Genomic DNA, 26239 nt, shown 5'->3' on the forward strand with positions numbered 1-26239 from the left:
AATCCTTGTTCCTGCTAGGCTAAATCCCCCTTTATTCAGTTTATTTTTGCTCTTTAGGATTTATCCGTCTCGGTACATGTGACTCCTTCACTGTGTCTCCTGCTATACAATACCACTTTAGTTCTAGTTGGCGTTTCGTACAGAATTCTCCGTGAAAATGTTTGGCATTTTTCTTCATATGCCTTCTAAGAATCAATTCGTTCGGCCAGTAAAAAAATGTCAATCGATTTTTTACTCGATATATAATAAACATATTTTCTTAGAAATGATAGATTCACAGTATTTTGAAAATCAAAACTTTATTTCATAAATTACTAAAAATAATGTAATTTTTTTGTTTTATTTTTTTTAGTAACAAGTACTCGGCTGTCCAAACTTAAAACAGATTAAGAGACTTTTTTTGTAGTACGTTTTTTTAGCATTTTTGGACTAAGTAGAATCTACTTAATCCGAAAACCCAAAAAAAACCTACCTACTACAAAAATGTCCCTTACTGTGTTTTGAGTTTGGACAGCCGCACTGCATTGAGATGTTCGCCACACTGAAGTAAGTTAAAATACTATAGTGTAAAGGAGGTAAATAATAAATAATGTAAATTAATCGTCAGTGAGATTTCTATAGGGTAAAAAAAATGGCTTGTAAAATATCATTTGAAAATAAATTAATTACATTTCAACATCTCAACAAAGATGAAGAAAAAATAATTCTGAGTAATTACAGGACTTACAATCATAGGCTAGTTGAAGTGATCACTTTATAAACGTTTAACATTCATTATTCTACACATGATTGACAACCACACTTCTATATTTTTAGGAATCATACATATATAATCATTGACACGTTCTTACATACGTGAGTTCTTGGCAACATACGTGATTGAGATGGGTAACCTTTTTTTATCTAGAGACCTTTATTTAAATATATGCAATGTTCTTTCTGAATTATTTCAATTACATACATACGATGCATTGAAACAAACAAATAATTGAAAAAAAAAATTGTTTTTTTTTTACTTGTTACTACTACTACCATCACGCCATTTCCCCGCAGGGGTAGGCAGAGAAGATGGGATGCCACACTCTTCTGTCCTAACATACACTCCTCGCCTCCTTCACATCCATACATCTAGTCATACATGCCCTCCGATTACGCAGACTTTTGACACCGCCAGATTTTAGGTTCTTATTGATCTGATCGTGCCAACTCTTTTTCAGTCGTCCACGTTCTGTTTTTCCTCTCACATTTGCCACATATATTTTCATTGTCATTATCTTGTTATCGTTTACTTTTTACAATTATTATTCATAATTATCCAGAAAAAAATACCGAGTAAATCATTTCTTTTTCATATCCTTTAAGCGCTATTATAAGTTCACTAGCAATAATTATTTTTTATGCTGTAAGCGAGTAGGTGTTCGTAATTTTAATTAAGCCGTAAAATTGTGTTTAGTCGTAAACATTGTGCTGGCAATATTTTTATAAATGTTTTTGCGGCCATACAACGCATAAATTGTCGAAAATTTTCCACCGTGCCGTTCCGAAATACACGCACAACCATAAAATCTACAATGCTTAGTTTTAACAAGGCGTTATCATGAACTGTTATTACGTTTACCTATAATGAAAAGTTACATAAGATTTTGCTAATTGCTTTTAACGGTCATACAATTGCGTTGAGTTTTAAACATCGAATAAAACCAGTACTAAATCTCAACTATCGTAAAACGGTGTTTTACTATCATGGTAATGTCTTAATATAAAATGTTTGATGGATACTTTTTTTCAGTAAATGCTTTGAAACGAAACATCTTATGTAATACACTAATTTTGAACTTAATAAATAAATAATAATAAACCCTTATCCGCACCCCAATGGTGCATAGGGCACTGCTTCATATAAACGCAGTGTTATCTCGATCGTTTACACATTAAGAAAAGGTGATCAGCCCTCCGCTTCAGGTACCAGTCCAGGGTAATATTGAATAAATATTACAGTGAAAAAATCACTTATATTTATTTGACCCCCCCTAGGAATCGAACCCGGGACCTCCAGAACGGTAACCGAGAGTGCTGACCATTACACTACGGAGGCGGACAGAACTTAGGGCGGGATATTAAAATAGACCAGAACATTTAACGTAATTGATTTTTTTTGTTGTTGCTTAAAACACCGTAGTTATTTTGAAAAAATGAGTTTTTCTTTTGAACAAAAATATGGTTTTGAAAAGAAAAGATTAATTTTATTATTTATTCCGCACAAAAAACAATTTATTTGGTATATTCTTTAAAAAATGTGCGCGGAGACAAGTCTTGGCCCTCGCGTGGCCGATCACCATCTACATTGGATGTTTGCGAGTACCACATTAAATAATAATTAAATTATTAATAATATGTCGTGACTTAAATTTTACTAAGTAAATACCATACTGGTACTTAGTATTTATGGAAATCTACTGTAACACGTATTTCGATGCATTCAACGTTATTTTCAAACACTATTATCACACGGTGTTATCCATATAAAAATATATTTACAATACATGTTTTTCAACGTCCAATTTGATTTGTAAGGCGTTCAATTTGAAGTAAGAAACCTGTACATAACAATATCAACATTAAAATTAGTGGGTATCGAACCATCGGCCAGCGTCTGCAGGACAAATGCTCGCCCAAATCCATCTTTGACTAAAGGAACTGTAATCACAGATTACTGTTTATGTTTATAATTAAATCAGCCTCAGTAAGATTCGAGTACAAACGAATTAGCTTGATTTTGAGTGATAATATTAGGAGAGCGCTAGCAGAGAGAGAGGTTGGATGTAATTTTCGCTTAATTAACTTCCAAATCAAGTTAGTAAACTGACTTAGGAATACAACATCTTAGCACGATAATCAAATTATAATTCATGTTATTTTACTTACTTATTGTGTTCATAATGCTTTTTAGATATTTTAGATAATTGCTAAAGTACACATTTTAATGTATCGGAAATTAGTGGAACAGGAAGTATGTAAGCCAACATAACTTATCAAAGCTATTCAAAGCATAAAATAATCATATCGTTTACTCGTACATCATTAAAAACATAATTAAATACAAATATGTTTCTTGGAGAGAACTTGTGTATAAAGTACAAAGTGTAGAATACTTTTACGTCCCTATTCTACATTTTTAAGAAAGATTATTCAAGTAACACAAATATCAAAATTTGTATAATATTAAAATACGTTTTATCAACATATTTATTGCAAAATATTCTCAAGTGAAATGCTAATATTTTCAAATAATGTATTAATTAATTTGTACATTTTTGACATCTTAACATAAACGAAAAAAAAATATGGAAGATGGGTATTAAAATAGCTTCCGACCTGACATGGGTTGGTTAAGTGATCACTTTACACGCATGCTACGTTTACCCATTCGCCCATGATTGACAACCACACAGCTAAAAAAAATCCAACTCTTTCAAATGTACATCATTTATCTTATGACGCTGTACTAGTATATTATATATTGATTTGGCATTAACTTTCATTTGTTTTAATTTTTACTTGTAGATGAAAACATCTGCAAGTTTTCGAAACTAGTCGTGTATAAATATAAAACTCATTAAGTGGTTTAAAACAAGTGTTTAATTTTTAAAAAAAAAATAATAAGTTCACTATACTATCTTAAGTGGGGTTGAAAAAGCTCTTATTTAACAGAGACACTTTTTTCCTCTGATAAATAAAAGTTTTTTCAATCCATCTATAGATTGCTTACACATCTATTATAAGTGTGTGTGTGTGTGTGTGTTGTTTACTTTGGTATTCGACTAAATTTGTTTGAGCTGAAAATTATACGCGTTGATTTTTATACACAATTTTCTTGTTATTGTTAATTTTCCCTGAAGGCTATCTATTGTAATAAATTAATATCTCGTAAATCGTGCTTGAATTGTCTTTTGGGAAATGCTTCCGTTCTCTGGCCGAACAATACTCACATATGAATTTGTAATATGTGTTTCTGATGTAGGTATGCGATATTATACAACAGGAAACAGAGCATGTAACACGTGGCTTTGTGAATATCTTATTAGGATTACCATTTATCATATTCTGACTGTCTCGTGTTCGGTTTACTTTAAATATACGTTGACTTCATATTTAATTTAGATATAAATTTATCTTGTTCTGTTTCAAATTTTTGAGCACCATACTGCCTTTATTTTAGACATTAATTGAGTAATTTTAATTAAATTAAACACTTGAATAATCCACTGAATTGAGTTTTATTTTGATATTACGACTAGTTTCGAAAACGACAGTTTTAATTTGTACCAGAAGATGAAAACAATTGTCGTTTTCGAAACTAGTCGGAATATCAAAATAAAACTCAATTCAGTGGATTATTCAAGTGTTTAATTTAATTAAAATAATCATATCATTCCACAAAGTTAATGCCGAATCAATAAATAATTTAATTGAGTAATATTACAAGAAAGAGTATGTACCATATATCCAATCCTATATGCACTAACGTCTTATCTTTTTCTTACATATTATTCTCTCTGCATTACGTTTCCCATTTTTTTATTAATTCTATCGGACACTGCATTTTAACATCTAAATTAACAAAGACTGCCTTAATTTTTCTTAGTAATGAATATTTTAAGTGAAAAAATAAACTTTTCTTCTAATAATAAATAAATATTTTATTATATTGTTTTTTAACATCTCATCAAAGATGAAGATGAACATGGAAGTCTGAGTATTTACAGGGCTGACGACCGTCATAAGCTGGTTTAAGTGATCACTTTACACACGTGAAACGTTCACCAATTCTTCCATATTCATCTTCATCTTAGATGATGTCAAAAAACAATATGAAAATAACTCCTGTAATTGGAGATAATCCAGATTTTGTGAACAAGTATTTGGACACACTCAAAATGTTGTAAATATTTTATTGTTTATTATTGAAATACTTTATACTATTTAAAAATTTACATTTAGCGTTTCTCAACAGAAACGAAGCATCTGTGCTTTTATTCGAATGGAAATTGGAATTCTGTGAATCCCTGTGCTTACGTATACAACCTGGCACTAGTTTGCTTAAGCCAACGTAATTTTTAACGAACAGGAGAAACATTTCACTTGATATTTGACATCATATTTGTAAAAAAAATATATTTGTTAACCTTAAAGGTAAAATTCTTCAAACCCAATTATCCTTCACATCCTGTTATATGCCAGAGTTTGTGTCATAACACTGAATACATTGAGATTTTATTGACAAATTCTATAGTTAAATATATTTCTTATTAAAAAAATAATTTCGTAGATAGGACTTACATTTTTAATGCATCACATTTAAAATACACGTTCTTGTAATACTTATATAAGGTTAGTGTATTATGAATAATAGTTTTTCGATTATGTAAAAGTCAATATCTTTGGATGGAAGTAGATTAAATTAACTCAATCATATTAATCCATAATCCAAAACCTTAACTCAACTTACCTTAAATTTACAATATTTTTAATGTATCCAAATACTTGTTCACAAAATCTGGATTATCTCCAATTACAGGAGTTATTTTCCTATTATTTTTTGACATCTCATCAAAGATGAAGAAGAATATGGATGTCTGATCGTCAGCCCCGTAAATGCCCAGACTTCCATATTCTTCTTCATCTTTGATGATATATCAAAAAATAATATTACTTGAAAATATCTAAATTGTGTTCAAAATATTTGTTTTACAATGATCCTAATGCGGTTTTAGTCCTGGCAACTAGAAACTCGTAATCACCAATATCCAATTATCTTGCTAACGATTTGAGGTTAGCACGTCTGTCTCCATCACGTGTGCATGTACATCTCCCGGTATGACGAACGCAGTAGTCCGATTCACCTATAATCCTTGTTTGATGGTGCCAAAAGCTTCAGCGATCTACGCCATGGGAACTCCGGCAATCGTATGGGGTTGATTGTATTACGATCATACATCCCCATACAGGCAGCATAATAGCTAACACATAGACGTATAAAGGCTTATGGCCGTATCGTGAGCGGTATTGATAGTCGAGAGTCGCCTGTCATTTTGCATAATGGGAGCACGGGCACAAACTCGCTTATCTGTAGAATCGTGATTCCATAACGTATGTGCCGCTATATGGCGTTTAATTAAATTTGTTACGCTTCTTCGTCGGCATTTCCATGGTTTGGGGATTACTCCAGAGTGACTCCATATTCAAATGAATTGATATTTGATTATACGTTGACAAACCTAATTATCCAATATATCGCAGTCATAACACTGTTTATTTTTATTTGACATAACTGAAATCAGATTTTGCAAATATAAACCTTTCAGCGAAAGCTCAACTGACAGTGAACAATGAAATTCTGGTGTCTACCCAAATGTATGGAAGCGAAGCGCGGAGTTTGGAACAAGTAGATAATTTTATATATTTGGGATTTAATTCCCGTTCCAGATATGGAATTATTTATAACGATATAGAAAAGAGAGCAAATACCAAACAGAGAACAGAGTAAATGGTGAACTGAAATAATTTATAGCAAATAAAAGGCTATCAGCGAAAGTTAAACTGGCAGTGCACAACGGAGTCCTAGTGCAACCTTGATCTATGGAAGTTAAGCATGGAGTTGGCAAAAGAGGGATGAAAGTACGTAGACTAAATGCAGTCAAAATGCGATCTCTTTAATTATATTCGGTTAAATTATGTATGATAAATGTTTGAATGGTGATATCAAGATTGAATGTATGTCTGAGATAATCATATTGAAATTAAGAAAGGTGTGATGGTATAGTTAAAGGGTTTGAAACAGATGAGCGAAGAATGAATATAAAAACAAATTTATGAGGAAAATATGGTCGGCAAAAGAAGCAGAAGAGCGAGGAAATAAAGCAGTTATTTTTTGATCAATTAAAACAGTCTATGCAAGGGAGTGTACTCTGTAAATATTCAAATTTCTATTTTCTTCTTTATCTCTGTTAAGATGTAAAAATTAAAAATAAAATTACAGTTATCTATTGAACACATCTCCACTCAAATGGACACATGTATTTAAAAAAAATGTTACAAGTATCTAAATTTTTACTTTAGAGCGTTTGCCACGACTTGAATTTTTCAATTCAGTACGTTATAATTATTATTCACAACCAATAATAGAATTCAGCACAATTTTTCAGTTCCTCAAGAATAAAATGGATCATTTGCATTTTCTTTCAGTTTGTAGTGACCCCTTTTATATTGTTCGACGTTTTTGGTTCTAGCAATATATTCAGGCATGCATTCGATTCAATCTGAACTTTTGTCCAAGCACAAAGAAATGTAAGAATTGTGTGTATGTGTAAGGATAATACAAGTGGTTCTTTTGTATTTTTCGTTTCTATGTACTTGAAACTTTGTAAAATCTCGTTGACTTCAAACGAATCTATGGGTATTCAAGCAAAGGACGAAGGTAGAAAATTTGATCCGGCTTATGCCTTGAATATAATGAAATATAAAGGATGTATTAAATTCTTTTATGACCTTAAAATGATCATTTAAGAAATATTATAAATTTATATTTTGTATATTAAATGCAATGATAACTTTGTCGTATGGTATAATAATACTCTCCTTATGATTCATCATTTACTTTGTGTAATACTACTAACACACCAATAAACGTAGGATTACACAAAATAAACGACGAATGATAAGGAGAGTGTTATTATAAATTTACCCTGAAACTTAAATATATAAATCAAAAACTTATTAAAAAAACTTTTTTTTTGTTTTTTTATTATTTTTAAACGACTAATTTCGAGAACTAAAGATATTCTCATCAACATGTCAAAATACAAACATTACATTGTTGACATCTCAACAAAGATGTTTTAAACAAGTATTTGGACACACTCAAAATATTGTGAATACAAATATTAGTTTGTATTTTGACCTGTTGATAATAACATCTGTATTTCTCGAAACTAGTCAGGCTTACATTAATAAACTCAAAAAGTGGTATTATATGTGGTAAGTGTTCCATTTTTGTATTTAAATCAACCTATTTATTTATTCCTCAAGCTTAACGCTTAATCTATAAATAATCTCCTGTACTATTTACAGATTTGGCGTTTACTTAATACTTATCAAAATTACCTCTACAATTGTAATTTTACTGTGTTGAATTTATACAAGTACTGTCTGCCCACTAATTCAAAGTGCTCTTAAGAGGTTTATACCTTTAATAACGGTATACGAACGGTCTACCGCTTAGGTCTACGAAAACTGTATGAAGAAAATGTATTTTACATAAACACAAATATTTCTCAATTTAAAGAGAAAAATTATCATTTAAATTAAAAGTAATCCTACTAATATTTTAAGTAGAAAATGTATGGAGATGATAACTCAGTTTTCGTATGTGATATGCATTGTCATGTACTAGTTTTCATTGAATTAATGTTTTCCGTGAAATTATTTTGAAACATCTTCGTGTCAGCGATTCACGATACTAGGTTAGATACAAATTCTATTCCAAATTTACCTCAGTTCCCACAAATGAATCTTTTGTCAACGTAAAAAGGATAGTATGGGACAAAATTCAAGTAAATTTTGTAGGTTCTGCCGCAACAAAAGGTAGAGTGCTATTAGCGAAATGAACTCGGACTTTGACATTTCCGATCTATTCTTTCCTCTGTAGAATAATTCAGCAGACTCCTGAAACATAAAAAGTGATCTGAAAGTCCTTATATATGTATGGACATGTAAAGAATGAAGATATTTGTATTTCATTAATTAGTTTTCCATTGTATTCTTTTGTTTGCATTTCAAAATAAACACTGCTTAAACTTCGTTACAAAGACTTTTCGGAATAAACATATTGTGTTAGAAAGCATTTTGTAGCATTCCAACAATGTATTTGTTGTACTCATACAAGTATTTTCCAAATAATGCCATCAGAAAGTGGGTGCTTGGATCCACCTTACCTAAATAAAATTTACGCTTTTTGCTCATTGTTGATATAAAAAATTTGGCAAGTCTTAAATACTATAAGCATTCACAAGTATATGTGTATTTTATGTTAGTTGAAAACCATTTTCATTATCAAAGATCAAGAGTTCTTTTAACCTGTAACTGTTGTATCTACGTTGATTTTAAATTTATAATTCGTTGATTTTAAATTGTCATATGTTTCTTTTTTTACAAATTTCATACCTTTTTTAAAATTTCATTCTTTTTATCATTTCTAAAACTTGAAGCATAAATAATTTTCTCGCATTTTAAATGGTTGGAAGTATATTCCTTTTATATTTAATTCTACTTCTTAAAATAGTTTAAAATTTAAAATAATTATTGTTCCTCAAAAATGTTGTTTTTTTTCAAAACACTTATCTTTATATTCATATATTTATTTTAGAATAGAAAAAAAACATGAATAATTCCTCTAATTTCAACACCTTATGTCAGTAAAAAAAATCCAAAAAAGTTTTAATGAAATTCTGTTCTTACTTATCACGTAGTGTCGTCTATAATAAAAGTTACTTTTCAACAATAAATATAAGAAATGGTGACAGTAAAAATGTTAAACTACATTTTTTTCTCTAATCATTTAAGAATATTTTACTTTTCCTTTATTTCATTGAAAATGACATGAAAACTGATTCCACATATCTCTTGTCTTTTAAAAGTATAGCAGCTTGATTTATTAAAGCTGCTTCAAATAAGGTAATGTTTTAATTAGTGAAGATAGTGCTTCATTAAATAATATGCAAGAAGTTAGGTAGTAGCTGAATTTAATCAAGGGGTAGTAGGCTTCACACGCGTCATCAGTTTAACATCGTGGACACCTTTGTGTGGGTTTAAGAGTAGCAGTAGTCATCCTGTCACCCCCTGGGACGTATATTGCAGGGGATGTAATGAAACCTACAAGGGGCGGAGGTGATAATACCCCGAAGGGCGGAATATTCTATAAGGAATATGTTCAATTTACATACAAATGTGTCCTTCAAGACGAATTTCGGTAAATGTGTACTCAACATGTTTAAAATGGATAAAAAAGATCAAAAAAGAGAAATCATTTACTTTCTAAATTGTGTTCATTTCATCTTAAAACGATTATCATGGAAAACATAATAAAGAAATAAAATTATGAAGAACACCCACATACACACATATATATATTCTTCTAACCCTTATCCCTACCCAATGGTGCATAGGGCACTGCATCGTATTGACGTAGTGTTATTTTGATCGTTACTTATATAAAGGCTAGGTGATCACTCCTCCACCTCAGGGACCAGTTCAGGGTAATATTGCTTATTCCCTTTTTTAAGTCCATTCAAATGTGTTTAGTAATAAATTTAAGAATATTTTGTAACTAACTAACCATCACGCTGCTTCCCCGCAGGGTTGGGCAGGGATAATAGAATGCCACACCACTCTGTTTTTGCAAGCATTCTTCGCCTCTTCCACAAACATGCACCTCCTCATACACATCCACCGATTTTTTCAATGGGTGTATCTAATTGTGTATTAATTTTATAACAAATATAAATTAAATCTAAATAATTGCCGCAATGAAAGGCACAGCAATTTAATTAAAAACGTCGGTACGAGTAACTGAATAACCCACAAAAACTCAACTTTATGAAGATAACCAAAAAAAAATAGCCACGGAATCTAAGATTTTTTCTTATGATATTTTTACATTAAGGTCGTACCGTGCATGTGTGCGATCCCTATACTTTATTTGTCATACAAGGAGGGAAAAGGTTACGTAAATATTATTAAGGGATGTAAAATTACTTTTTAGGAACGATTTCTTACCCGCATCTCTTTTAAATCTTACAATTACGTACTGAAACAAATTGATGATATTTTTAAAATAATTTTTAATTCCAAATAAACCAAATATATATTTTTATTTTATTTTTTATATTTTCCTCTTTTTTTAAGGCAAATATTACCTTCAGTGTTTTTTGAAAGTGCACTATTGACTGAATTCCGAGCAAAAATCATGCAATTTTGAGTAAATGGGTGATTTTTTAAAATAACTTTAAATCCCAAATAAACCTTGTTGATGTTGTGTTTCTTAAAAATTCACTGAGTGACTCGATTCTGAACAAAAGTCATGGAAATCGGCATAATTTTTTGCACTGAAGTAAAGCTAAGTAAGCATATTATTTCAAACGTCTCTCGAATTCCAGGGTGGTATCTCGAGCACCCTTGCACATCCCGAAACGGGGGTAGAATTAACTCTTGACACGCATAACGGCACCCGAGGTGACAATCTTACACGACCAACTGTGATAAATAAAGTTGCAGGTAAATAAAATTATTCATTACGGTCCACGCCTCATAGAAAGGGGGTAATCCTGGACATTGGAAGGGATGATAAGCCGCTCTCCGGTGATTTATTCCGCAGGGCAGGGGGATTCATCAGGGACCACTACGTTAAAAACATTTTACTTCCGTACCTCTTCATTAACATTTTAACAGAAAAAATGTAATTACGCTTTGAGAGAGATTCCGTAACTTTTATTCGGATGACTACTGTTACTTTTAATCATACAAAATGATTTTTTAAAAGTAAGTCAACGACATAAAAAGTTTATAAATTCATGATATTCCCTTTAAATAATTAGTAGCGAAAAAATAGTGTATTTTTATTTTTTAACCGCCTCGGTTGTCACTGCAGTTAGAGTGGTACTACTAGTATGCTGGAGATCTTTGGATCGATTACTAGAGGGAATAATGTAAATTTATTTAGAGTGATTTTAAAATTTGATTTTTTTTTTATATTGCCCTGCCCGGTACCTGAAGAGCAGCACTGATCATTTTGCCTCATAATCAACAATCAATATTATACTGCGTCGATGGAATTCAGTGCCCTATGCACCATTTGGATCGGATATGGGTTAGGAGAAAAAGTTTTTTTATATTATTATCAAATGTAATTAATTTTGTCATTATTCATATTTTGATAGAGAGAAAATAAATAAGCGGTTTTATTAATAAAATATGATAATCCCTGCCGCAGACTTTTTGTTCCAGTTCTTCCGGTATTTTTTTTCCTTGATATAACACTCTTTACACATTGCAATATCTTTTTAAACATAAAATAGTTAAATAAATATAGGACTTTTAAGTAAATGAATATAAAGATTTTCAATTTTAATAGAGAATTTTATTTAATGATAATATAAATCTGATCCTGAATGTATTAATTGATACATTATTTGTAATCACTCAGGCAAAAGCCTCAGGATGTTGTGTAGATTAAACAATGTGTTTGAGCTGACTAGAGTATATATATTTTAAAATCAGAATCTTGTTTACTCGTTCTTGAAATTGATTAATTATTCAACATCCTTTTTAACGTAAAAACATTGTTCACACCCCTTTCACAAATCACTTTTCTCATCAAATCCGCCCACCGCACGAGAACGGATATAATTGATATTAAAAAAAGCGAAAAAGCGCAATTTGTTCAAGTGAAAATTTAGGTTTTTTTTTTTCATTGAAACCCATTCTGTTGATAAAAATAACATTAAGCCTCCGACGATCTTTTTAGTCGAACAATGGTGTAGGAAAAACGCTAGTCATTATTCATTTTCGGTGTTAATGTCACTTTTCAGCGCTTCAGCAGTGATGCATTCCATTTCGCTTTTGGGTAGTTTTTTACTTGGTGGGAAAAATAACGACTGAGAGTTTTTCAACCTGAAATCATTTTGTAAGCGGTAATCTACAGCCTCCTATTCTGTTTTCTGATTTATTTTTATTTTTTTCATTTCAATAAACACTTATTTTACTTTTTTCTCTATTTAATAACCCGTATTTGATTTAGTTACGGATTTAACACTATCCTTTTTTTATCTGAAAAATATTAACGTACATGTTTATGCCTTTAGTGATTCCATGAGTTTTATGCTAAACCCATTATGGGCAATTACATAATTTCTCATTTATAAATATGTACAGACCCTTTTAAAAACAAAGATATTTAGACATATTCATTTTATATCAAGTACAATAAAAATAAGATATTTAAAAAGGTAAAATAGATAAATAGATAAATTATAAGAAGAGAAAATGAAACAAGAATAACAATATTTTAAAATCAAACCCTTACTTACCACATTCAATAAAAAATATGAATATACTTTGATATGATTGACTTTAACAAGGATTGGCTCTTTAAAATAACTCGGGTAATGTATAAAAGTAATGTACTAATGATTAAATCCAAATTTGGTTGATTTGATTCACTCTTGATGTTTATTATTATGAAAACGGGTAATATGCTTATATAGGTCTTTATTGAAACTAAGCGTCAGGTTACTTTATGAAGTATGCAATACTATATCGACGATGATTTTAATGATTTTGTATGTGGGAATTAAATGAATTATGTATTTGTATCTAGCTTTTTTTTCATTGCTTTATAAAATTATGTTTTCTGTTTTGAACAATATGTTTTTCTTATAAACATTTTATTGTTTGTTTCAGATATGACCTACAAACCACGTCAACCCTTACCAGAAGGTAAAAAATGTATTTCATTATAATTTTAGATAGTAGGAGATTTTCACCAATATTGTTAGATCAAAACCTTTATCGATATTAATGCAATTTTGTTATTGTTGTTTTTGTAACAAAGTGTATTAATATATTTGATTTCATAAGAATTAGATTATTCACCCAACAGATGATATTTAATTAAAATTATAGTTCAATTTTTTTAACTGAGAGTACATGATAAGAAAATGCCCAGACTTCCATATTTTTTCCTGTAAAAAAACAATAGATGCTTTGTCTCAGTAGAGACGTTTTTGCATGTTTCTATGGATATGTGTACCCAAAAAACATTCTTTATATTTGAAAATTTATTTTGCCCAATATTTTCACAGCAAAATGCGAAAAAACTTTAACATCAAAATAACGTCACTACAAAACACAATCATCTTAAACCCGTTTTTGTCAACATCTAAAGAAAAAAAACTTTCCTAACTATGTATGGACACCAAATGTGACGTATTTTGTTTGCACAAAATAAAGTCACCTAAGCTAAAGAGAAAGATAAAAAAATGGAATGGTTATCTAAAGATCACCTTTAATAAATATTGTATTAGTTTATTACATCTTAGCATGACATGCAAAAATTTTACTTATAGTTGGATTTCTCCAACTCAAATTTACTTATTGTTGAAGTATGAAGCATAGATCATGCTTTCATATCAGACTCAAAGTTCCCTTATCCGCACCCCAATGGTGCATAGGGCACTGCATCATTTAAACGCAGTGTTATCTGGATCGTTAACACATGAAGGGAAGGCGATCAGCCCTCCACTTCAGGTACCAGTCCAGGGTAATATTGAATAAATATTAGAGTGAAAAAATCACTTATATTTATTTTACCCCCCCTGGGAATCGAACCCGGCACCTCCAGAACGGTAGCCGAGCGTGCTGACCATTACACTACGGAGGCGGACATTAAATAATTATAAATTTGCTTTCACATAATAATAATAAATTTGGATATTTTATGAGTCATTTTCGTAAAATACTACCTCAAAGGCACTTCACTGTGATTGAATTAAAGAAAATAAGATAATGGAAACATTTAAGTAAATTAATCCATTTTTACTTTTTCTAAAGATTATCTCTCTCTCTCTCTCTCTCTCTTTCACTATTTCTAATTATTGGTGGAAGAGCATTATACGTCATCGATCTCGCGACACCAAAGACAAGCTCGAACAACTTAATGCGCTGGTTGCGAGCTGGTAAGATCATTTTACTTGTAGCAGTTGTTGTAGCCAATCCAACTCTGAGACGTTATTCCTCTGGAATACACAGCTCATTTAGATACTCTGGAGCCATATTATGTATGAATTTTAAACATGAAAGATCGATTTTATACTCAACCCTTTCGGGAAAGCGTAATCAGTGCAGTTGATGAAGTAGTGGGGTGTTGTGACTGAATGTAGAAATTACCAATAAACACTGCATCGATTCGATATCATCCCTTTTACACCGTTGGATGTTGATAATGGCTTTTAGAAGATGAAGAAGATAAAATGGAAAATGAAAATACGTATGAATCACTTATTTAAATTTACCAAAGGCCTGAGATTATCTTCGCTGAATTCCAATTCTATGCGCCTTCTTTTGTAACAATCGGATTTAATGAATTTACGCTGAAACTATAAATTACCAAAGAGACCCTACAGAGCTTTAGGTAGAACTCTAAGTATTGTTCGGAGACGCCGGTAAAATATTTCACCCGTCAAATAAACAGCCAGTATTCTAAAGTTATGCGTGATTTACGCATAAGCTCTTGTATCTTAAATCTTATAACTTTACCTTGCCCAAAATCCGAGGGATGTTCGAATACCCAAGCCCGTAATATTTCCATGGGACATCTGCACTGAAAACACAGTCTATTAAGTTTTATTTTCTAATCGCGTGTAACTTTTGTGATTTCATGTTTATTGGCCTTTTACACACAAAGTATTCGAAATCTAGATGGAGTGGAATAAAGAATGAATGTTTGGTAAAGGTCGCAATTGATTTTGACAAAAAGATGCTATGATAAGTTATCATTATAATTTAATGACATTTTCGATGAATTTCTATTCAGATAGAAATGAATTTTCCAAGCTTTTTAATGTTTTTCACTATGGTTTTCAAAACCTACATAAAAGGTAATAACGTCACCTGAATGCAGAACTATCCTTATTACAAGTAAGGAAATTTTATACAGTGGAGGCAATTAAGGTTTAAATAACTGAAATTTAATTTATTTTGCGGTAAGAATTTTCTGCATACTAAAATCAGTTCGCAAGAACATAAAATATGAATAAGAACGAAATCGAATTAGGATAGTATTGAATTCGAGGGACTATACACACACATTAAAAATGTTTTCATGCATATACTGAAAGTTTTAATAAATCATTACGTATGTACTATTTTCAATTAAATAAAATTGAGTTTTCATCCCTTTGTTTTTAAATAAAGCACATTCAACAATTTAAAAAAATTATTGAAAAAAAAGAACTATCTTTCTATCACGCCATTTCAGGCAGAGATAATAGAGTGCCGCTCCAATCTGTCTTTGCAAACTATCTTCGCCTCTTCCACATTCATGCATCTCGTCAAACATACACGCCGATTATGCCAACTCATGACCTGACCACTTGAACCACAAGAATTTGAAATCTCGATCATGCCGAGTTTTCCTCGGTCTTCCTCTGCTTCTATACAAACCACATTCGCCTCGAAAATTTATTTTACAATACTTTCTTCGCTCATTTGAGTCTCTTACCTTTGTTTACATGTATATTTGTTGAATAAGAACTGTTTTTAGTACTGAAAGTACTGAAATTCATTTAAGTACTGAAAGCTGTCGACCAATTTGCTTACTATTAAAAAATGGTTGATTTCAATACTTAGAAATCATAGGATTATCTCATGTACATAATGTTCATCTGTAAAAACTCGATTATACCAAATTTTACTTGGTCTTTCTTTGCTTCTATACAAATCACACTCGCCTCATAAATTTGTTTTACGATAATTTTTCACTCATTCAATTCACTTTCCTATGTATATATATTTATTGTATTTGAATAAAATTTATCATTTTTGTAGTGAAAACTATCGAGCAATTTGATTACGATAAAAAATTGTATTGATTTGAGTACTTGAGAATCTAGGGATTATCCCAAGTAATGTCCATCTGTTTACGTTATTATGTACTAAATCACTTACCTAATGCATTGGTAAAACTCGGTTGAATTATAATCCGCTCCGGTAGCAGAGATTAACGTTAGTCAGGAGTGTAGGACTAGGGCTACAGAATTCTGGGAGGTAAGTAGGAACGGGGCAAGACATTAGGCTAAGTGAGATTAAACAGACAGTGACTTTGCTAAATTTGGGTACCGTCCTTGTATTGTGTGATTCATTGAGAAATCTGATTTTATAAATAACCAACATGCATCGTCGCGTCGTGGGAATGAGAAGCGAGATACGTTGAGGCCTTAAATATTGTTATTTGTTATTTCTGGATTTCGAGCTGTTATTTTTATATACGTACATATGCATGTTTTTTTTTGTTAAATGAATTTGTGAGACCTCAATATATATTTCAAATAATTATTATCTGTTTTTTTTTAGTTCTACATTTTTTCAAAAATAATATTGTATTGTTAGTATAAATCAGATTTGTAGAAGTGTTAATTGAACCATGAGCTTGCGGCTTGAAATCTATGACTTTACCTATATGACTCAATTTTTAAAATATCAGGTCAAGCTTATTTATTCCCAATTTTTTCATGTTATTTGCTTGTAAGTGGTTTTTTATACATTTTTTTTTAAATCACAATTTATACATTTTTGAAACGTTTTTTTTTGCAGAGACCCACCAAGCCACCTTGTGTGTCTTGTCGGTTGTTTTAGTATTTCAAAATGATGCGGAATGCATTGAAACGCATGTCACAATAGATTTTTATACATTGTGGCATTTACCAAGTAAAATTTATATTAAAAATGGATAGTTCACTAGACGTTTCATTATGTTTCTTTGTATTTTTAGGTTTCTATCACCTTGGTGTTTATTACACCGCAAAAAAAGACTTTTAATCAGACAAGAGTTAGGGTCAGGCATCTTATACGGTGCGTATGAACTGATGTTTGAAAATGATGCGAAATGAATTAAAACACGTATCACAATGGATTTTAAGAAATTGTGGCATTAACCAAGTAAAATTTTGAACAAAAAATTATAATTTTTTCAGTGTTTCATTTTATACCTTTGTATTACTCGGTTATTATCACCTTGGTGCCTATTACACTTACCAAACCAGAGATTTAGACAGGCAAGAGTTGGGGTTAGGTATTTTATACGGTTCGTATGAACCGATGAACACTATAGATTTTAAGAAATTGTATTTAAAAGTATTAACCAATAATAAAAAAATCTAATTTCATATAAAAATTTAGGGTTTACTGTGTGCTTCATGTTATCTGTTGGTATAACTCGGTTATTATTATCTTGGTGCCTATTACACTTACCAAACCAGTGATTTATACAGGCAAGAGTTGGGGTCAGGTATTTTATAATATACGGTTTGTATGAACTGGTGAATACTATAGATTTTAAGAAATTGTATTTAATAGTATTTACCAATAAAAAATCTAATTTCATATAAAAATTTAGGGTTTACTGTGTGCTTCATTTTATCTGTTGGTATAACTCGGTTATTATCACCTTGGTGCCTATTACACCGCAAACCAGAGATTCAGACAGGCAAGAGTGGGGGTCAGGTATCTTATACGGTTCGTAGCTACTAACAAGACTTACTACCCCCATGGGACGTCCCCCCCCCCCTCGCGTAGTACTCCTCTCTCTTCCCTTCCCCTGAGGCAAACGACACATTAACATTTAACTTAATGCGACTTGAGAACAGTTGGATGAACTGAACTACCCTTAAATACCGTTACGTTAAACTAATCTCAGCTGCGTCGTGTCATCGAAACTTTTATATTTTTGTCACATACCTCACGGTGCATTCGCCCTATGTCCTGTTCTGCGCCTATAGTATCAGCTCGCTAATCCTAACTATTTCGTGGTTCTAACGACAGCGAGCAGCTGATGCCATTCAAATTTCACCTTCTAAGCCTAGAAAGCCCTCAACATAGCCATCAAATCCGCTGACAAAGTCGTCCAGAATTAAAAGTTTTGAGATGAATGTGCGATTTAGCCCTTGAACACCAGTTAGATTCGTTGTTTCATTATAATTTATTTTTTTCAAGCTAAAGTAAAAATCTTTGTTTGTTGTAAGTAATTTTTAAATATGTGGAGGACTGATCACCTTTCCTTCATGTGTTAGCGATCAATGTATCACCCCGTTTATATGATGCAGTACCCTATGCACCATTGGGGTGCAGATTGAGGAATTCAGCACCATATTAAAAATGTGAAATAATTAGTATTTTCGTTAATCGAAATTTACTTTTTTTTTAATCAAAACTCTCGGTAATCCGAACGATTTCCTAATCCGGACTACCCATTGCACGGTTTATATTCGGATAAGCAAGTAGGCACTGTATTTTGGGCTAAGGTAACCACCCGAAACGCGCAGTGTTGTTCTAAAAGAATATATGAGAATAGTCTAGTATAAATGAATATTTTGAATAATGTATGATCTTAAGACTCATAGAACAGTAACAGCGTCTAACCATTTACAAAAGTATTCGATACTTGTGAATGTAGGTCATTAATCTACAATTATATTACTGGTGTGTACACAAGTTTAACGCTTAAATGGCTTCGTGTAAACTACCTCATGTACAGTGGTGAAATATTATATTATTGTATGCATATATCATTTATACGAGTGCTTTTAAAATGCTGATATTATTTTTCTATTTTTCTATAATTCTTGTATTGAAATCCAATGTAACGTCATATTCTTTTAATTTCTTTCTAAGAGAATTTATTTACAAGAAAAGCATAATAAAGCATATTTATGAAGTAAATGTAGGTACTAAAAGCAGAGGAAGACCGAAGAAAACTAGATATGATCAAATATTTTAATAACTTGAATGTCGTCAGGTCAGGAATCAGAATAATCGGCGTAAATAAGGAAGAAGCTAAGATTTCTTGCAAAGACAGATCAGTGTGGCTTTAAATTCTTTCTGTCTTCCCCTGTGGAGAAGTGTTATGATGGTTAGTTGGTAATTTTTATTTTAGTTTTTTTATTGTAAGTTTCATATTATTTTTTAACATCTCATCAAAGATGAAGAAGAATATGGAAGTCTGGGCATTTACGGTCTGACGACCGTCATAGGCCTGTTTAAGTGATCATTTTACACACGTGTAACATTCACCAATTCTACCCATTATTGACAACCACACTACTCAAATTCTCGGAAGTTTAATATATATGAATCAATTTAGAAACCTTGTTCTTGAATCACTAGAACTTCATTAGAGACATATATTGGTGAGATGTAAAGAACCTTTTTACTAAGCAGAAACTCTTATATTTGTATGTAAGGTCCGAATCCTGGATTATAATCACACACATGAGAAACGCCAGAAAATACCATTTTCATTTTTATTATTTAAGCTTATAATTTGACGAGATAATTTATCTACAACATTTTGAGATTTTGTGAACAAGTATTTGGACACACTCAAAATATTGTTAAGTTTGTTTTGTTTTAAACAAATCGCAATAAAAACTCGATTCTATTAAATTGAAAACAGTATTTACGGGATAGGTAATTAAAATTTAGTACGTACAAATATTTTTTACAAAATCGGACTAATTACAAAGTAAATTTCAAAATAATGTTGGTTCAATTATTAATTCTGGTAAATGTTTCTCGTTTTATTAAATAAACCTCGGAAATTGTCGTATAAATATCACTTAGAGGGCTGTTTTTAAACCAAAATGTATGTGTAATATAAAATAATCACCAATTTGTGTGAGTACAAAGTTGTTGTCAGCTTCCATTATGAACATTTTGTTGGTATTCAGAATGTATTCACAAAGCAACAACTTTGGAAAAGTTTAGTTTTCGTATGGCAAGAAACTGTCATCATTTTTGACGAGTTTTTGGAAAAAAGTTTTACCATAGAGTATTCCTAATTTACTGTGTTTACGAAAAACCCAAAATATTAGATGAGGTAAAATATTCTTTAAAAACAAAGACTTTTTACTGATAGGAGGACTTTTTACTGATGAAAATTTACTGATAAGAGTCAAAACATGTAGTACATTTTCAAAAATATATTAGTTTATGCATAATTAACACAGTATTTTTTCAAGAAAACAAAATTGATCCTTTCGCATATACTTTACTAATGTAGTTAATTACGTATTTTCTGTCAACTTATATATCCCGTTTGAATTTAAATTTTCAGGTTAAGATGCAAAGAACGTGTTAAGTGCTTAATAGGACTTGTCCTGGCTTGGCCCAGTGTCGCTTCCTTGTTTTATTATTATACACAACCCATTCATCTTCCATCACTAGGCGATGCAAAAAAGGCTCATGCTATTATCTCACACACAAGGAAACACATGTTGTAACTCGGCCTAACAGATTCGCGGGTGACCATTCGTGCAAGACCCACACATCGTACTTGGAACCCATTCCAATGCGATGCAGATGCTTCACCACCGTAGATTAATCAATATTCATCGTCAATGCGATGTCTGATATTTTGACGGGGATCCGCTTCGAGTATGGCTTTCAGTACATCATCTTCGGTGGTTGAAAGGCGTACCGATCTTTCTTCATCAGCTGTTGATAATTCCCAGATCTGAATTTAGCAAATCATCGTTGACTGCTTCGAACACCTCTGGTGTATGTTTTTAGTTGCCTCAGTTGCATTGTGGCTTTTATCGAATTCAAAAAGTAAAAGTGTCGAATATGCACTCTTTTCTCTGACATTTAAAAAGTTCACAAGGGCTCTATATAGCGCAACTACCAACAGTAAACTAAATAAAATGTTGGAAGAAACCCTCCTTTATCTAATACAAAAACACCATTAAGAGCAACTGTTCACACAGCTGGTAAAAGAAATATACTACAAATTACGCAAAAATACGAAGTTACTTATGCATCAACCTATTTTTTTTTATTCTATTTTATATAAATGTCATGTCTCTTAATAAGGTGTACTCTTACATTATTTGTTTACAATTTACGCTATGTTGTGACTCACTCACCAAACGGGAAAACAATGTTTATTTTTGGTGATGTAAACAGTAAGCTTTGTCGACACGTACTCACATTAAATAAATTAAAAATTACAATTTGCTTATTTGACAAATAGTGTTTGAGGTATTATAGTTTTTTTTCTCAATGTAAATTATACAAGTTAGGTCATAATTAATTCATTTTGAATCAGAGATTCAGGTATAAAAATGACTATTTGAAGTAGTTTTTATATCATTACATCATATATAAATCTAGTTAGTATTTACGTTTCATACAATATTTACAAAATAATAGAAATACGTTGTTTAAAAAAATATTTATTCAAATCCTCTTGTATTTTCAAAACAACCTTAAACCACTTTTATAAATTTATTAACAAGTAATAAACTTTTTCCCAAATGCTTTTTAAACTTTATTCTTACAGAAATTGCTAGATTTGTATTAGTATTTACTTAACTTTTTTTTTTTGCTTTTTATATTTTATAAATGTTGCAATAGATATCTATCAAATGTTGTGAATTCCTTTAAAGGACTTAATCTTTTAAAAGTTTTCAACACTTTAACAAGTGTTTTAGCTTATTTTAATTTAAGTTTTACTTGGTAAATATTACTATTTCTTAAAATCTATTGTAACACGTGTTTCGATGCATTCCGCGTCATTTTCAAAGACCTTTAATTTTGATTTATTTTTTATTAATCATCCATATTGTGAATGCCAAAACAATAAATAACATATTATTAAAATTCATACTCACTCGTCATCATAAGTTCAAATTATAATTTCTCTATAAAACATGATACCAAACGAGTTATTCTTAATGCACCCTTTTACTTTTCATCCCAGTAATTAAATAATAAATAAAACAATTAGGTCAACGTGAAAAGGTCATGTTTCGCAAATAATTTTACCTGGTCGCATATCAGGTTTACGTTTGCGGAACTAGCCACCGCATATTTCACTGTCTGTTAACTCGGCAGCCACATAACTCACCCCGCGGGAAGGCTTTCGATGAAGGCCACCCTCGTCTTAGGGGTTCATTTCCAGCAAAACCAGATTTCCCGATCGCTGGCTGCAAAGAGCCGAAAAGCCCGATCATTTGTTCAAGTCATGTTCACCTCTTCAAATTGTGATTTGTATTTCTTTACACTGGAACCGCACTTTGATTCGTATTGTTTGACTTCTAAGTCCACAGTGCCACCCTTCTCCGTTCCACTTTTGTATCAATCGACCAATCACGCCAGTTTTAATCTTTCGTAATTCAATATCCTTCGGAAAAATCTTTGTCAAATCAATTCAATGTAAAAAATGTAATTTATTATTTTAACATTTGATAAAAGTTTGACCTCAATATCAATTTGATTTTATTTTATAGGGAAAAATGTTAATGTCACAGTTGATTTGCAAAATAAAACAATAAATGGTCATTTTATAAGTACATATTTCAAACTGAATTTTTATATTCTACATAAAAAATATATTTACTTACAATATTACTTTTTTTTTGGAGAGAAAACTTTTCATTCCTCGTCATGGAATATAATTTTCCTGTAATTCGTTTTTTGTTAAACGGTCAGACTATAAAATGAATAACCTCTTCTCCCATCTCTGATGAATTTCATTTGGAAAATATTAATTTTTAACTATAAAACTGCTAATTCATTTTTATTCAATACAAAATATTCAATAAATAAATAAAATATATTTAAAAAAAAAAATATACGTACATTTATCATATTTAATATTTTCACTGGAACGAGTATTTAAAAAAACTATTACTTTTATTCTCTGTAATCTAGGATGATTGCCGATGATAAAACGGTGATAACTATTTTGTGTACTAAATGGCATTCCTTTAACTTCAATAATAAACTTCGTTAACGTTTAACTGTCACTTTTAAATTAGTATGATGTAAACGAGTCGATTCATAATTTGGGAAGCGAGAAAAAAACATTTATTCCACAAAACTGACAAGATTCCACTCTGAGATTGGGATCCCTTATCCTTGTCGCAGTAAGACGTAAGATTCCATCTCATACTCCCCTCCAAACCATCACGACCCTTAAAAAATCTCTGAAACGTCGTATCCTACCCTTGTGCTTTATTCATAGTGAGGTTGCACTCAAAATTTAAATTTAAAAAACGATTTTTTAACACAATTTATAATAATTGATTTAACCAATTTTGAAATTTGTACGTAATGTGTCCGTTAATATCTTTTTTCAATAAAATAACAAAAAGTCAATGAACTGATTTTTTTATCAGTACAAGATGATACTATAATTTTTATAATAAATAACTTTATAATGTTTTTTTTAATTCCATAATTTCATTCATGATACATAGCTAGTCTGCCTCCGTAGTGTTGTGGTTAGTGCATTTGGTTATCAAGTCCCGGGTTCATTTTTTAATGTTGTCAAAATCAATATTTGTTTGATCTTAAACTATATATTAATTACCCTTAACTGTACGGTAAGGGGAAGATCGATCTCTCGAGCTGTATAAGATTGTTGATCAATTAAACCTTATATCAATTTTATGCAGTAGTATGTATGTGGACGATAAGTTATATTTAAGAGTTAGAGGAAGAAGAATATGTGATTTAAAAAAATTCAAATGAACGTCCTTAGTGAAAGCAACAAATATGAATTATATAAAGGAAAAAAAGGCCGTCAATATAAATAAAAAAAATGTTATTTTCCCTTTCCATATTTAATAGTGCTTAGAGCACCGCATACGATTTACGTGGTATTAACTCATTGTCAGCCTTTCTCTCAAGATTTTTGATTTCTTAGTTAATATTTTATGGCACTAAGTTCCATACGTAAAAAAACTTCATAGTAAAAGATATGAATACCATATGGGAAAATAATGAATGAGATATAGGTAATTGTAGCTAGGGATCACAACAAATTCGTTCAATCTGTCTCGAGAGATATTTTTTTTACTAAATTTCAATTTATAGCAAACTTACAATACTTGTTTGCAAGAAATTTGTAATTTAAACATGATCCGTTTTTTCACTCGCACTGCTCGCTCGATATGAATCACCGTGTCTTGGAGGTATGAACGTGGAGGCTTCCAGCTAATTTCTTGGTTCAACAAGAGGAGGGCGTAAAATTTCAAAGTTTTCACAGGACGCTAAGTATTTCATTGTGTAAAGATTCCGAAAAATAAAGGGATGTTACGTGATCAGACTTAAGATAGCCAGGTTTAATCCCACCAAGAGAGATGTTTTTCTTGTCATACAACTACGTTATAAGAAACTTTGATTTACAAAAAAATGATGAAACCTCACGTATTGCATTAAAACTCTTTAACGAACAACATGTTTATATTTTTCTTTTTACTTTAATAAAGACGAAGTAGGTATAGTGATACTTATATGAAAAATTGTAACAAACAGAGTTTATATCACGTGTTATTAATATTTTTTTATTGATCATATTATACTCTTTGAAATATAAATTTATAGGTGTGTAAAAATTATTAAGAAACCAAATCAACAATAATTTTATTTTTAAACAAACACCGTGTAAAAAAACAGCAACAAAAAACCTTGATAATTAACGATCAGCCTTTTACAATAAAAATAATTTCAAAACTTGTTTTCATAATAAATAACATGCATTATAAAAATATTGTTCACATATATAGATATGTATACTACGAAGACTCATAAATCTATCAAAATCAATCAATTATCTGTTCTTCAATGTTTGCAGAAATTTGAGACTTTTTTGGTTAAGATATTTTCCAAACAAACGTAATAAAATCCTTTAAACCTTATGATTCTGAAATCTTAGTTTATGGTGAAACCTTTTTTGAGGTCTGTTTTTCAGGAAATATAACTTCTTCATATGGAAAATAAATATGAAAGAAAACTAACGTTACTCCTTTATCAAATCTACTAGCCAAAAGGTATTATTCTTCAAAAATGAATTCTTTGAATTGCTCATAAAATGCCAGGAACAGACAAATGTATGTTGGGAGGATGAAAATATTTATTGTCATTATTAGAGGCAGGGCGGAACCATTGGATGTTTTTGACAGGAAAAAATCGTCTCGAAAGCTCTTAAACCTTTTTCCCAGTTTCGTATTTTTTAAAGATCTTTTATTGAAAGCGACACGATATTTATGAGTTGGATGTATTTTTCTTTGCTTGAAAAATATTTGTTTTCATTGTTATTTGTGCATTTTTTTTTCAAATGAAAAGAACGTAAAATAGATTTGAAGTAATAAATTTATTATTCGTTATTTTTAATGTCACGACCATTATACCGATGCATTTTTAAATGGAGTCTAATGCAATAAATATTCTTATGAATTTTCTTAATTTAATTTTTGTTATTAAACCTGTAAGTATTCCATGGCACGAGAAATTTTATAATTATTTGAGAACCATAATTTTATTTTTAAATGTATTTTATTTTCAAATCCTCCCTTTTTTATAAGCCGGTATATGGTATGTATTTACCATATATATCTGTCTTTATAGT

At 30.7% G+C, this 26239-nt stretch overlaps 1 protein-coding gene across 5 annotated transcripts in view; it reads left to right on the forward strand.

The window, feature by feature from the left end:
• Positions 1 to 26239, forward strand: part of LOC148302006 (agrin-like) — a 241554-nt gene that overhangs the window by 9271 nt on the left and 206044 nt on the right. For all 5 annotated transcript variants that reach the window (XR_015838714.1, XM_088272297.1, XM_088272298.1 and 2 more), the window contains exon 2: positions 13516 to 13551. Coding sequence is in view for 4 of the 5 variants with exons in the window: in XM_088272297.1 (XP_088128423.1) it covers positions 13516 to 13551 (36 nt within the window). In the remaining variant the exon portion in view is untranslated. The remainder of the gene's footprint in view (positions 1 to 13515; positions 13552 to 26239) is intronic.

Source organism: Brachycentrus maculatus, unplaced genomic scaffold, assembly GCF_059751285.1.
Source record: "Brachycentrus maculatus isolate JH-2025_06_01 unplaced genomic scaffold, ASM5975128v1 h1tg000493l, whole genome shotgun sequence".
Taxonomy (NCBI): Eukaryota; Metazoa; Arthropoda; class Insecta; order Trichoptera; family Brachycentridae; genus Brachycentrus; species Brachycentrus maculatus.